The sequence below is a fragment of the Manacus candei genome, unplaced genomic scaffold, assembly GCF_025592945.1.
Source record: "Manacus candei isolate 608988 ecotype Guabito, Panama unplaced genomic scaffold, ASM2559294v1 h1tg000067l, whole genome shotgun sequence".
Taxonomy (NCBI): domain Eukaryota; kingdom Metazoa; phylum Chordata; class Aves; order Passeriformes; family Pipridae; genus Manacus; species Manacus candei.
In genome coordinates, this window is record NW_026138115.1 from 2729345 (window position 1) to 2743103 (window position 13759).

The 13759-nt window shown below is 37.3% G+C and overlaps 1 protein-coding gene across 8 annotated transcripts in view; it reads right to left on the bottom strand.

The window, feature by feature from the left end:
• The window catches only part of UNC79 (unc-79 homolog, NALCN channel complex subunit), a 107153-nt gene that overhangs the window by 16415 nt on the left and 76979 nt on the right, over positions 1-13759 (bottom strand). For all 8 annotated transcript variants that reach the window (XM_051806573.1, XM_051806578.1, XM_051806572.1 and 5 more), the window contains 5 exons: positions 13397-13570; positions 12017-12085; positions 11284-11394; positions 6121-6225; positions 528-605 (listed from right to left, as the gene is read on the bottom strand). In XM_051806573.1, the coding sequence (XP_051662533.1) occupies positions 528-605; positions 6121-6225; positions 11284-11394; positions 12017-12085; positions 13397-13570 (537 nt within the window). The remainder of the gene's footprint in view (positions 1-527; positions 606-6120; positions 6226-11283; positions 11395-12016; positions 12086-13396; positions 13571-13759) is intronic.

Below are 13759 nucleotides of genomic sequence, written 5' to 3' on the forward strand. Positions count from 1 at the left end.
GCTACTTCCTCGCATATTCACCAGGGACATGCTCAGTGCCTAGGCAAATAGGAGTACTTGTAATTTAGTACTCCTAAACTAAACTCATCATCAGGATATAGATGAATGCTTTACACATTGCCATGAATATAGCATTAACCCCCTTCTTTAACCAAATAATCTTTTGTGAGAATGGAGGCAATGGCTTGTAGCTTTCCACCCTGCTACTATTTTTTGAGGCATTCAGCTGCTCTGTTCCCCACACAGAATAGTAGAAGGTCTCGATTTGTCTTGAGCGTAGGTTCCACTAAAGTAGTTACATGACTAAAGATTATCAGTGAAACTAAGGGAAGCAACATCAAGTTCAGAACTTTTCCAAAATTAATAAAAAGGATGAAGCATCTCAACCTCTGCCTGTAATACATCTTACCAACCAGAGGAGAAATGAAAAAGAAAGAGCATTAATTTTAAGGAAACGAGCTGAATAAGATATTTTTTTTAAAAACAGAACAACAGAACTAAGAAATAGACTTTGATTCAGTACTTACTCCAGGCATTGAGGCAATCATCTGTTTATGCAAGATTGTTGACTCAGCTAGTTTTGTTCCAGCATCTGCACAAACAAACTAAGAAAAAATTAAATACAAGTTATTTTTTAAATTTTTTGGAGTAACCTGAAGACACTAATAATTTATTCATTACTTCATTAAAATCAGTTCAGATGTCTTCTTGATTTTATTCATAGTAATTTGCCCTTCTAGACGTCTTTCTTCACAAACAACCTAGTTAACTCATCATTATAAATGAGATAAATATAATGAAAAAATTCTGACTTTAATGTGCTTAATTAACACATATGTTGTGCAGGAGCAATTTGGAGAATACTGCATAATAAATCAGACTTTCTTTATGAACAAATATATATATACATATTTTCTATTCCTTCTATATATCAAATGCTCCTCATTCATTATAGAATAAACCATGATAGAGAACGACAAGGTAGAACATGCTATATTCTTCACTGTGATATAACACGTTCACTGAAGTTCTGCAATGATGAATTATATAAACAGTTTTGAAGATGAGACCATACCGGTATGGTGTCATATAACTTCTGCACAATACAGGCTGCAGTATTACATAAACAAGGAGTTTCTGAGAGATGGTCAGTGTCATTCTGTTATAGTAGAATATTTCTAATTGCTCTTACACTTTTATTTTCCTTGCTTTATTTTTCTTTTTTCTTATTTCTTTTTATTTCCAAATCCCTTGACCTAAAATCTCCAATGTCCACATCATTCATATATTAAACAAGCTAATACTGTTATTTAATCATTATAAGATTCAATAAGGCATTGGACACCCTGCAGATGATTTGCTTGTTCCTACAACTTCTTGTCCTAACACTACATTTGCACTTGAGCAATTTCTGTCCATAGCGATGCAAGGTAAATTTCTAAGAAAGAGCAGACAGAAAATAACTGCCAAACTAAGGTCTAAGATTTAATTTTCTTTCTGGAAAATTAATACCACGGTACTTTCACAAACTAGGACAGATATTGACTACACAATATAATTTATGGTTGTCTAATGCACGTGTGTTAGCAGTACTCTCAATGACCGACCACTTTGTGAAAATTTCAGAATATCCTCTACAGACCTAGAATTTACTCTTCCACAAGCTTTACCTTTCAACTGGATTTAATCTGAACTCAGACTGCCAACCAAGACTTGGAAACTACTTCACCTGTCTTGACAAAAAGTCCGAGACATACTTGAGTTTAGACTAATAATCTAACTAGTTATCCTCAGACACTGGCCTGGCTCCAGTTGACTCTTCTTCTGGTTAAAATTTATTTTACACCAGAATGAGCCAAATAGAAATAAACCAGGAATCTAACTCATATTTCAGATGAGACATGGCCTGGTGCTCTTCTGTGCCACAGCTATAATAGGTACATGGAAAGCAAATGAAAGCCTTAGGGTATGGGCATATCAATCCAGCAAAGACCGATGAGTCTTAGTTCAAACAGCAACCATGACTCTTCACTTCTCTTTTAAAAAGGACCGTTAATGGACTTAGGCAAACAGATGACAGATTTTCTCTTAATGCACCCTATTTCAGAAAGAGCAATGCTGACACTAGGTCCACTGGACAACAGAGAGGTTGTTTTCCTGTGTAAACAATTTTTCAGTCAACCATTTTTGTGCAGATTTGGCTTCTCTTGTACTACATCAGCTGCAAAAAAAGACCATAATTCCACGACGAATCTGGCTGAGTATATTTAGCACCCAACAATTCAGTGCACTACTACAGCCACTGTACAGGACTCGACATCTAAGTCACAAAAAACCCTCACCAAAGACAAATGCCATTTATTTCAGACATTTTCTTTTCAAAACAACAACAAGAAACAGCACCCAAAGGAACCTCTACTGGTCTGCTATAAGCTTTCTAAAAAAGCAGGAGAGCTATATTAAAAAAAAACTATATATCTATAGCTTTTCTGTATCTTTTGTACAGAAGAGTTTGGGTTAAATAAGAGATATTAATTTATATGTAAAAAAACCTGATAAATTTAAGTCAACCTCTAGTGAATAATTAGGCCTTGTTTAGCTTATTTTTCTCATTGTCAGACTGGTAGTTCCAGGCATCCTTCCTGAAGTTGCAATGCAGTCAAAAAAGGATCACAGAATCAGAATCATTTAGGTTGGAAAAGACATTAAGACCAGAGTCCAACCATAAACCTAACACTGCCAAGGCTACCACTAAACCATATCCTTATGTGCCACTCCACTCCATCACTTCCCTGGGCAGCCTGCCCCAGTGCCTGACAATCCTTTCAGTGAAGAAATTTTTCCTAATAGCCAACCTAAAACTCTTCTGGTGCAACATGAGGCCATCTTCTCTTGTCCTTTCATTTGTCACTTGGGAAAAGAGACTGACCCCGACCTCACTACAACATGGGGAAACCAAACTCAAAATGAAAAATTTCTTACATTTCCAGTCCAGTTCATTGTCATTTATGTTGTCTCCCTCTACAGATATTATAATACATTAAGATGTCATTGGTAAGCAATTTCATGCCAGTCGTGTAAAAAACAAAAAAAGGAAAAAAAAGGGAAAGAAAAATACCCCGACAGTGTAAAAAAATGAGAAATGGGTAAGTAGTTGTCATGCATCTTACTGGCATTGCCTGCTGAGGTACAGCTGCAGTGTAATGTCTAAACTGTAATGTCTGCTGACTGTAATGAATTATCTATACATCATAATCTGTATATATTATACCTCTACCATCATAATCAGATGTTTTAAAATATATATTCTTATAAACATATTATATGTCACCTTAAATCTTTTCATTCAGTAATTAGTGGATTAGATCTTCACAGAAACATAAAGTGAAACCACTAGATATACACTGATTTACATTAGCTCCTCCCAAAATAGGAGTCATCTAAACAAAACAGATCAGATACACTGAGTCTTAGAGCCTGACTGAACAAGCAAATTCTAAAGAGACACTAATACAATCTGAAGTCAGTGAAAATCCTGAAGATGTGTGCTAATGAAATGTGAGCAGGAGAAAAGCAATGGGAAACAAAATGCTGGGTGAAGAAGCAGTTCCTATGGAAACCCATGGAACAGCAGCATGTACATGATGGCTTTCATTTGCTAGGACAAATCAAGGAGACAGACTTTCTGTATCCTTTATCATCCAGGACACCTATGCAATGATTGGAGTGATGTGGTTAAAATTCTCATTCTTTGTAAAGTGGGATAAAGTTAACTCTCATCTTAGTACTTATGTCACCAGTGACACTGATGGCACTATATAATCTGGAAAAATGTGGGTGTCAAATGTACATTTCTAGGAATTCCTTTGTTAGTCAGCCCACGACTGATCTATCATTAAATTAAAGTGCTCCTAACTTCTTTGTTATCTGGAACATTTTGATGGAATCTCTGTATTCTGTGTGCACTGTCTGTATGGAATCTTGCATACAAGCTCACATGTCCATGGAGACACGACTGTTGGAAATTAAAGCCATTAAAGCCATTTGCTGTGTTAATTCTGCTATGGCCTTGTTGATTCAAAGCATACAATTTGAATTAATATTGTAGTGGTTCTGTGTGGTAAATGAAATAATCCCTTCATTCTATTAATGACACCAAAGAAAATTTAAAAAATCAGATATGTATGCGTTTTTTACTAGCAAATTTCTTAAATTACAGTGGGCTTAGTGGTTACTATGGTATTTAAATTCAAGAAGCTGTTGAATGATTCAGACCACATACTACTGAGAGCTGCCAATTTGCACAGTCAATGGGAGAAGTAGTCATCATGCCTCCAGTAGGCATCATCTATGGCAGATGGTCTGAATACAACCCCTATTCTTTACCACTGACTGCATAAAAACAGAAGCTGGCTGCTTTGGATAGCAGGAAATATGAATCACTTCATCAGCCTCTGAAAGAAAGACATCATAAAAGACATTTATATCCACATTAGATGCTGTTGTGTAAGGTATGAATACATCTCAAAGTGAATACAGCATATGGGAACAGTGCTAGGAGGAAAATCCAGGCAAATATCACTTTAACTTTATGAGATAATGTAAAGATACATAGTTTTGTTTACTGGGTCTATAAGGTGTTTGACTCAATATGAAGAGCAAGTGTTTATTGGTTAAATACCACTGCTAAAACTGACATGGCATGTTTGCATTCTCAAATGAGAAATTCAGGATTGCCTAAACTGGGGGATGGTCATCCTTTGGGGCAGTCACAGGACTGAGCTATACAACGGAGTAATGCAGAATAATTGCTTTATTCTGTAATACAGGAAAAGTCAGTTCTAGTCAACCAAATACCAATGCACACAGTATCAAGGTGCATCACTGCACCTGTAAGACAGAAAGAGATTGGTGGTTGTTAAGCTATTTGATGGTACTGGCTGGGACTGAAAAAAAAGAAGTTTGGAATTAATAATAATTTTTTTAAAAGGGCAAATTCCTGCTTTTTAAATTAAAATGGATTTTAAAAAATAACCCTTTACCAACAAAAGAAAAAACAAAAAACCAAGCGTTGCCTCCCCAAATTCTTCCCCTAACACTGATGGCAAAATAATTGTTTTCAGAGTTATCCTAACGGCTATATAATTTCATTTGTCAGTATTATTTCTCTGTCAACTGGCAATCACTTACTATGAGTAATGTACCAATACTCAGAAGAAAATAAGGCCATAGTAAGCTACATGAAGCTCTGATCCCATAACGGGAATGGAAAGAGTGAATGGAGCTCAGATGCTGGAAGCATTATGAATGACCTACGTAATAAACATCTTGTTTGCACCTTATGGAGTGCTGTTATGCTATAATTTTAAGTTCTTAAACACATATCATTGTTAGCTCATTGTAAACAATGAGAGCCCACTACCTGTGACTACATTTGAAGAACTTCAGTAAATTGTTTTTGTGGGACAGGTTTGTGGTGGCAAACTTGTGTCACACTTGCCATCTTGGAGGCAGAAGAAGTTTTCACAAGTCTGTGTCTTATTTCCTCAGATATTCCAATGAAAAAGTTAGCTTAACTCCATAGAATGAAAAGAACAGAAATATTGTCTATGTATTCTTTACTGAAAAACTACAGGTTAAAAGACAATGGTCTTCAGGGACCGGAGACAGTTTACTGCTAGAAACTGAGTTTTGGCCCATGATCAACTAGCACCCTTTCCCAAACAAACTGCACACTGTGCTTGGGGCTAGGATATGAGTACCTGGGGCACCTGCTCCACTGCGACATGGTATGAAGCTCAATGGACTCAACCCTTATGGGTCCCTTCCAACTCAAGATATATTCTATGATCCTCAATATGGCAGCAATGATGCACAGCTCATTATCATTCTGTGAAATGTGGATTCCAAATTTAGTTTCTTAAATTTTAATGTGGAAGCCTCAATGCATGCAACAATGCGTACATAAGTAACTGGATTTCCATTCAAAGAGTTCCTGCTTTCCCAACATTGCTGGTACTTTTTGCAACCATGTTGGACTTAGTTCTTCTTCCTCTGTCCCACTCCTGAAGTTGGGCTGAGACAGGTTCAGTATGAGAATTACACAAGAATCTCCTGTACCTGCACCAACAGCAGCAGATTCATGTCTGGCAAGGGTGACTTTAACTTGAGTGCTTGCAGTAACTCCAATATGACACTGCGCGTCAAGTAGAATTTGTCCCTTTCCTACAACAAAAAGAACACAGAATTATGAATGTCCTGAAAGTCACCAACAGCCACTAGTAAACAGGGATACTTTTTATTTAAGTTTGAGAATAACAAAGTTACAAAAGGGTACTAGTTTCTCCTGTCTTACAAAAAAGCAGACATCGCTCATCACTTATATAATTCTATGGACTTGACTGAACAGACATCAGTGAATGTCATTATGCTTTGATGTTTTATCAGGCACTATATCCAAGATTTAATATTTCTCATGTGAAATACAGATAGATTTTATAAAACAGTTATAAAGCCCAGGCATACAAATGTAGCTGTCACTAAGTTCCATACAATAAGAAGAGGGGAAAGCAGTAAAAAATTACACAGGAGAGCAAAACTGGTATAGTATTTAGCATTATTCTTTCACTGAACCTGCCAAAAATTGTTTACACTTTACCATACTTTTTTTCTGTTGTTATTCCCCTTACAGTAAAGGTGGCTGCACTATGGTTGCTTGGACATCCATTTTCACTCATTAGACTAGCAGTACTTTTCCACTTCCACAACAAAAACAGTCTTGGCTACAGCTGCTACAACAGAAACATTTTAAAACATAGGGGGAAATCAGCCAGAGGAGATTAGAAGACAGAAGTCTAAGAATAGAGTTGTAGAGCTGAGTCAGCAAGGAGGTACAAGAGATAAGATGGGCCTGTTATACATCTTACTTTGACATTCTCCGACTTTAGATGGTAAGATAAAAATGTGGAACAAATCTATAACCTGTTACCAACCACAGCAACTCGAGAATTTTGATCAGCAGGACGACTTAGGCTGTGTTCTCTTTCAGACAACCATTAGAAATGACATAATATTGTCCAATAATGAGAGCATATCCAAAGTGTGCTTAAGATTAAAAACCTAGTATCTTCCATCTTGTAAATCGCATGCACTTGCCTGCTCACTTAAGTTAAATGAGTGAAAATTTTTACTCAATCAGGGCCTCAGTTTCTCTGCAGCATCTGTAAAATGGGTTCATTTGTCTCTTCCTCAGAGAAGTCTTACAAGGTATAGTTAGTGATAGTCAGTTTGAAGCCACCTCCAGCCACACACAGTAGAGAATGCAGCTAAAAGAAGGAGCTGGAGAACATGAGTAGCTGAAAGTGAGAGAGAGTTTTGCTTGCCTCAGACCAAACAGTCACCAGTGTTCCTCTTCAGAGAACTGATGTCACCACACTATGTGTGTAGCATACTATCAAACAAAGCTTACAGAAACACTGCTTGTCTCCCACAGAACACACATATCTTTTAATGAAAACAGATTTTAAATATCAGGCCTCGATTTCAGAGAAGGTGCCAAAACAACAGAATGGTATGTCTTTCATGGACATTATGATGCCAGTCTGTGAATCAACAGACCTTACTTCAACCTTCCTAGTTTCATCTTCAATTACATGGAGTGTGCAGACAGATAACACATTTAGATGATGGAATGGGACCCAAACTGCAGTCCTTGTCCTTGTCTGACTACATTGCTGCAGTCTAGGCTAAACTCATAGGAAGCTAACACTCCAAAATCAGCTGTGTTATGAAACCATTACTTGAGGGGGCAAGCATTCAAAAGTCACACGTTCCACAAGCATGAGTGGTGCTCTGATAAAAATAATACAATATAAGAATATCCAGGAGAGTTCAGACCAGAGAAAATGTCTTCAGTAACTTATCTCCAACTAAGCCATTGCAGAAGCAAAAGGAAGAAAAAAAACAAGGTAAGCACGTATAATTCCACCAACTATTTTCAGCTCAGGGACCTTCTTGAGCTCAGTGTGGTTTCTGTATAATTCATAACTCTCAGTGGATTTCTCTTCCACGTAGGTGCCCATTGACCTCTTGGACTCATTTAGTACACACGGTACTTGGCAAGGAGTCACACACTGTTGAAGAATCACTTCCCATTACTTGCTTTGACACTAAGTCCTACAAACTTAGTATGTTCTTGTACTGGAAAGGAATGAAATTACCCATCCCTGTCTTATGACCTTGCAGACCTCTCACATTCTCATCAGTTACTGCTCTTTCAGATTAAAGAGCCCTAACTTAATTCCTCTGTATGTGGAACTCATCCTACTTTTTGATCATTCTTCTTACCACTTACCTGAACTTTCTCTGATTCTACTCCACTCTGACTGGGAATGGAGAACCAGAACAGTGCACAATACTCATGGTGCAAACAGGCCCTGACAACTTCCTAAAATTCACCAGGAAGAGTGACCCTTCCTACCATCACATGCCTTCAGTCTTGAGACACATACATTACACAGTGCCATCCTCAAGTCAGTTGACAACTATATGCCTCAAAAAAGTGGACAGAAGTTCCTATCAGTAACCCAGTACAGTAGCCTGCACATACTGGAAAAGAACAGAAACAAAATTCTTTCAAAAGCTTTCAGCTACTTAACATACTAACATCTATGCAATAGAGGACATAACTGGGCCATAATAAATTACTTTGTCAGAACACTGGAAAGGAATCACAGGCTTCAAGAATCCCAGCTTTTCTTGGCTTTAAGGATAATACAACAGTTAACTACCTCTTTCTCAAAGAAGTCTCCTATCTCACAGTCTAAACTCTTAATGTTTGTTAAGCACATGCAGTACAGAGAGATCAAGCAAAATCAGGCAAAATGTTTTTTGACATCTGACCTCTTGCTTCCTGCACTATAATCAGGAGTGACAACATGTAAGTCCATGGCCCAGAATACCCTTCCTATCCAAGTTTACTTATTCCTATCATTATGTTGGTGATAAATATGTATAAGCCTATTTTATAAATACTTTAAGAACTTCATATTCTGCCACAGAGCCATTGTTGCATGAGAATAACACCCAGGGGAACCCCATGTGTAAACCTGGTATCAGAGTGTAAAGAATACAACACTTTAGTCACTGTTCAGCCAAATTAACCCTCTCAAATGTCTATGCATCCCTATAAAAAAATGCCTTGCAACCGTCAAATTGTGACTTACCAGATGTCTACATGTAGAACATGAAACTACTGAAGTTCTAGCAGTACCACAGGTTCCAAACTGAGTAATAAGAAGAGTAAATTTGGATATTTAATGGAATGGTATACTATCCTCCAAGTAAGCCAGTATAAAGCAAAATTCTTTATTTTACCTCTGTTGGTATTATGGTAATTACAAATAGTGAAGATCAGCCACTTAATATTCTTTCAAAAAATTCAATAGCAAAATCATGAGGCATTCTGCATTTACTTTGTAAGGGAAAACAGAATACTAGCAAAGGCTATGTTTAGGTTCAAGCTTCTGCAGCTGTAAGAGATAAGAAAGCCAGAAAGTGTCCATTTAGGACCTTAAGATACTTGAAAGGAAAACTTAAAGATAAGATTACAATCCACAGAAGAGATGCTTCTCTCAACTGAAAGTTCCAAAGGCACTGAGAAAATCAAATTGCTGACCTGGAACAGAACCTCAGACAAGGAAATATCAGATTGACATGAGTCTTCAGGCTCCAAGACAAGAGAAACTCAGATATTTCTGCCACAGGGTATTAGGAAAATGTTGGAGATATAAAAAGATTTGGAGTGGCTGTACAGCACTGACCTCTACAAAGTGCATGTTGGAGTAGCTTGCTCTTTGAAAAGACAAGAACCCTCCACAGCTTAGCTGGAAGTTGCTGTTTTGTTCCAGTCAGCATACTCAAAGTTGCAAAACAAGTAATTAAATTTGAGTAGTTTCAATGTTCACAAATTATTCTGGAATTCACTTCTATTTGGTATTCTATCACAAACAACACTCTTATTTACCTACGGTAATTTTCACTGTAGAGAAACACATCACAACTGATTTCTTTTTTTTTTTTAACAGCGGTCATTAATTTTTTTCACTTTGTCTTTCCCAAAGCCTTAACTATAAATCTAACTCAAATTACTTCCAAAAGCTAGACAATCTCTTCTGTATTCAGGATCTTTCTGTCTCATAAACTCTACTGTTTCAAATGAGACAAAAAGGTAGTATTTGTTTGCTGTCATCAAACATACTGTTAGCTTCAAACCATTAAATCTGGTAAAAGTGTTTCCTATTTTCTTGTGGTGCAGCTTTTCTGTGAGAGTGTCATTCCTTTTATCATTTCTTCACTGTTTGTCCAGCAATATTTTAAGTCTTATCAAGACTCAAACAACGCACGTTCCAGCTATACATTACCAATATAGAAAATCATGTAGCTACTTATGACAAAATGTTTCCTGAGGATTAATTACTGTTCTGACAAACATATTGAGGATGGAAGACTGTGCACTTAGTGGCTGAAGCAGCATTTTTGCTCAGGACCTTGACCATCTACAATAATGGAACATATACGACCTTAGTAAAAGGTTTGATTGCTTTTTGTGGATTTTGTTGTTCAATTTCTTACTGGTAGCTACAAAAATGAAACTTAGTAATAACTGATCGTATTTGTAGACCATAGCTTTCATCCATGAACCTTAAAACCTTTTTAAGGTGCACACATACTGTTCTCTTTTCTACACAGCTTACAGCCGTGCATGCCAAAGGGAAACACTAATACAGAATGAAACATTACCTAAGCTGGAAAACTTCTATCTTGGAGTCTTCCATTTTACTTAATTATCTGCTGCCTCCCCCCACAGCTGTGCTCTCAAAAGGCACTACCAGGAATATTTACATTTCTACTCACAAAGTGTGTGGCTAAACCTGTGCACTAGGAAAGATAAGACTGTACAGACATTTTAAGCGATGCATGAATACCAGGTATCTTCTCAACAACAGAGAAAAAAGTCCAAGTCATGAAATCACACCAAAATACTTTTCTGAAAAATGTTATCAGCAGGTTCCCTTCATCTGCATCTTCACTATGAATGTAAAACTCAGTATTATTAAAAGGCACTGAATTATGATGACTGCTTGATTAGCCAAACTACATTAAAACTGTTGACATGTCTGAAACTTGACAATGATTTCATCTTTACTTCCAAACTACTTGTGGGAAGTAGGACTTGGTCCTATTTTCCCTTGTCCCCAAAGGAAGATACAGCATCATTGTTACCTTAGTGAAGGCTCGGTAGCACAAACCACACAGTTCCACCAGGTAGGCCAGAGTGAAGACAGCATTCTGAATTACAAAACTTAGTAATTTTGAAAAAGGGTCCAGAAGACTCTGCAATGACATGATTTAGAGAAATCAATAACTGGTTGCCCAACACAGCAAAAAGCATTCCAACTCAGAAATGCCTGAATGGAACAGTACTATTTTTAGCTCAGAGTCTATCTGCCTGGGATTTACATTGCTTTCGTCCAACAGCTGTGTCATCTGCTTTCCTGCTTCTGTGAGAAATTAGAAGCGAAAAATTAGAGAACAGTTTCACCCCTGACACGGTGCTTATGAGATATACGAGATTCTGTAGCGTTTATGCAGGAAAACCTCACTGACCTCAGTGGAATTGTACTGAAAAATGCCTAAGGAAGTTCATTACTCATGTGGGGTTTTTTCCAAGAAAAAAAAAGAGGAGGTGAAAAAAAAAAGAGAACATCAAATCTTTAAGAAGATATACATTCACACCCACACAAGAAGGTAATTCTATCCACGCTTTACTGTAACCTAGATTCCAAACATCTTATTATTCTCCAAAGAGTATTGGACTGCACCATTTTATGTTTATATATTACTTTACTATCCAGGGGATAAGAACACAATACAGTAGCACAACACCATACAATAGATACAGTAGCACAGGCTGGCTAAATCCGAGGCAATAGAATTTTGTCTTCTTGGAACTTACCCTGGTGGCACTAGTGGTGGGTATCTTCAACAAGCAAATCATGATTCTTAAACTAGAGTCTAAAGAACACTGAACATATTTGAAGACAGAAAAGAAAAAGAAAAAAACAGAGTTAGTACCTTTCTGTACACATCTTGCTTACAGTGGTAGCAGCTATGAGTAAGTTATAGGCAGAGTCTGAAAAATGATTTCTTAATTACTTTCTCTAAAGTGGCTTATTCCTGAATACAATCATATCCCTTCAGTGGTAACATACCACAGCTTAGGCCTTCAGATGAGATTGCTCCACTAAAGGGTTAGTTTAGGAAAGTTAGCTTCACTCCATGAAAATCAGAGTAAACACTCCACCTTGAAGGTTCTGTGAATGGCACATATGCAGTTGGAACCACTAAGATCCAATTAATTTCTTTCTATTTATTTCAGTTACATAAGATGCAGCAGATTGGGGTGGCTAGTATACAGAGGGAATGGTTATTGCCCATTTGGCTTAATAAGTGCTGCAGGATAATGTCTCAATCTTCCAAAACCTAAAGAGGTTTCAAGATCTGACTATTGCATAATACTGCCATGGAATTTAATATCATTCATGTACTTGGGCAATGACCCCAAATTCAAAAGACAATGTTATCAATCACAAAATCAGATCTTGGATCCCTCAGCTCATACTGAGCAACACTACTTTGCACAGAAGAAATTACCACTGGCCTCATTTATACCATAGGAAATAAAGTCAGAGTAAGGGCATCAGAATTCCATGTTTACTGGAAAGACTCAGAAAAATTTTTACTGTATTTACTGAAAAGACATCTGGAAATACACTCCTAGGAGTTAAGATCCTGCTGTATGTCCTCTGAGCTCTCAGAAAGCAGAGTCTAAAGCTTCTAGATTCAGTTTCTGCAACTATATTCTGATTACAGCCAGAACTACAGCCTGATCAGCCAAACAGGCTAGGTCCAATTCCCAGTAGTCTCAGTTCTCTCTGCCTGTCTGACTACTGTGTACTTTCAGCAAATTAATTAAGTGGTGCTGCTCTTCTTGAGAGTTTTATTTAGTTTTAACAGTTAAAACCACATGGATTTTTATTGCCTAAATGTTGACTCTCTCAAATACAATCTGACAAAGATAGGGCATGAAAAACACATAGGCAAAAAGCCAAGAAAGAAGCACAGAGTACTCTGGTCAGTCGCTATTGTTACCCACGGAAAACATAATTAAAGGGACGGATCAGAGGTGCAATAAATCCCGTCCTCTGGAAACATTAGTCGAATCATTAGAAAATATTCACAACACACTCTGATTTGTCATCCACAGTTCTCCCACTGTTTCAGTACATCCTGAACAATGGCAGTATATCTTGTTTCAGATGTCCGTATATCATACCTTAAGCGGTAAAACACATGGGAGTTTAGTAAGAAAGGTCTGAAACTGATTACTAATCGTGGTCCAGAGGTTGCTGGGTGAATCCATCGGCAAGGCTTCCATAAAGGTAGCAATGTTATCCAAACAGCGTAGCATTGCCCCCCCTGCTGGCAAATTCTTTTTGTTGTTTAAACCCTGGGAAAGAAAATGAGAACTGTGAACAAACGTACACATGCAGAAATGGTCCCTTAAACAGAATTTGGAAGTCCTGAGGCTAATTTGTTCAGATCAAATACCACTTAGCTTTTCTGTGATGTTAATGATAATGTTGTGGAGAGAATTTGAACTGTGACATTTATGTGTTAGTCCAGTTCAGTTCCTAAA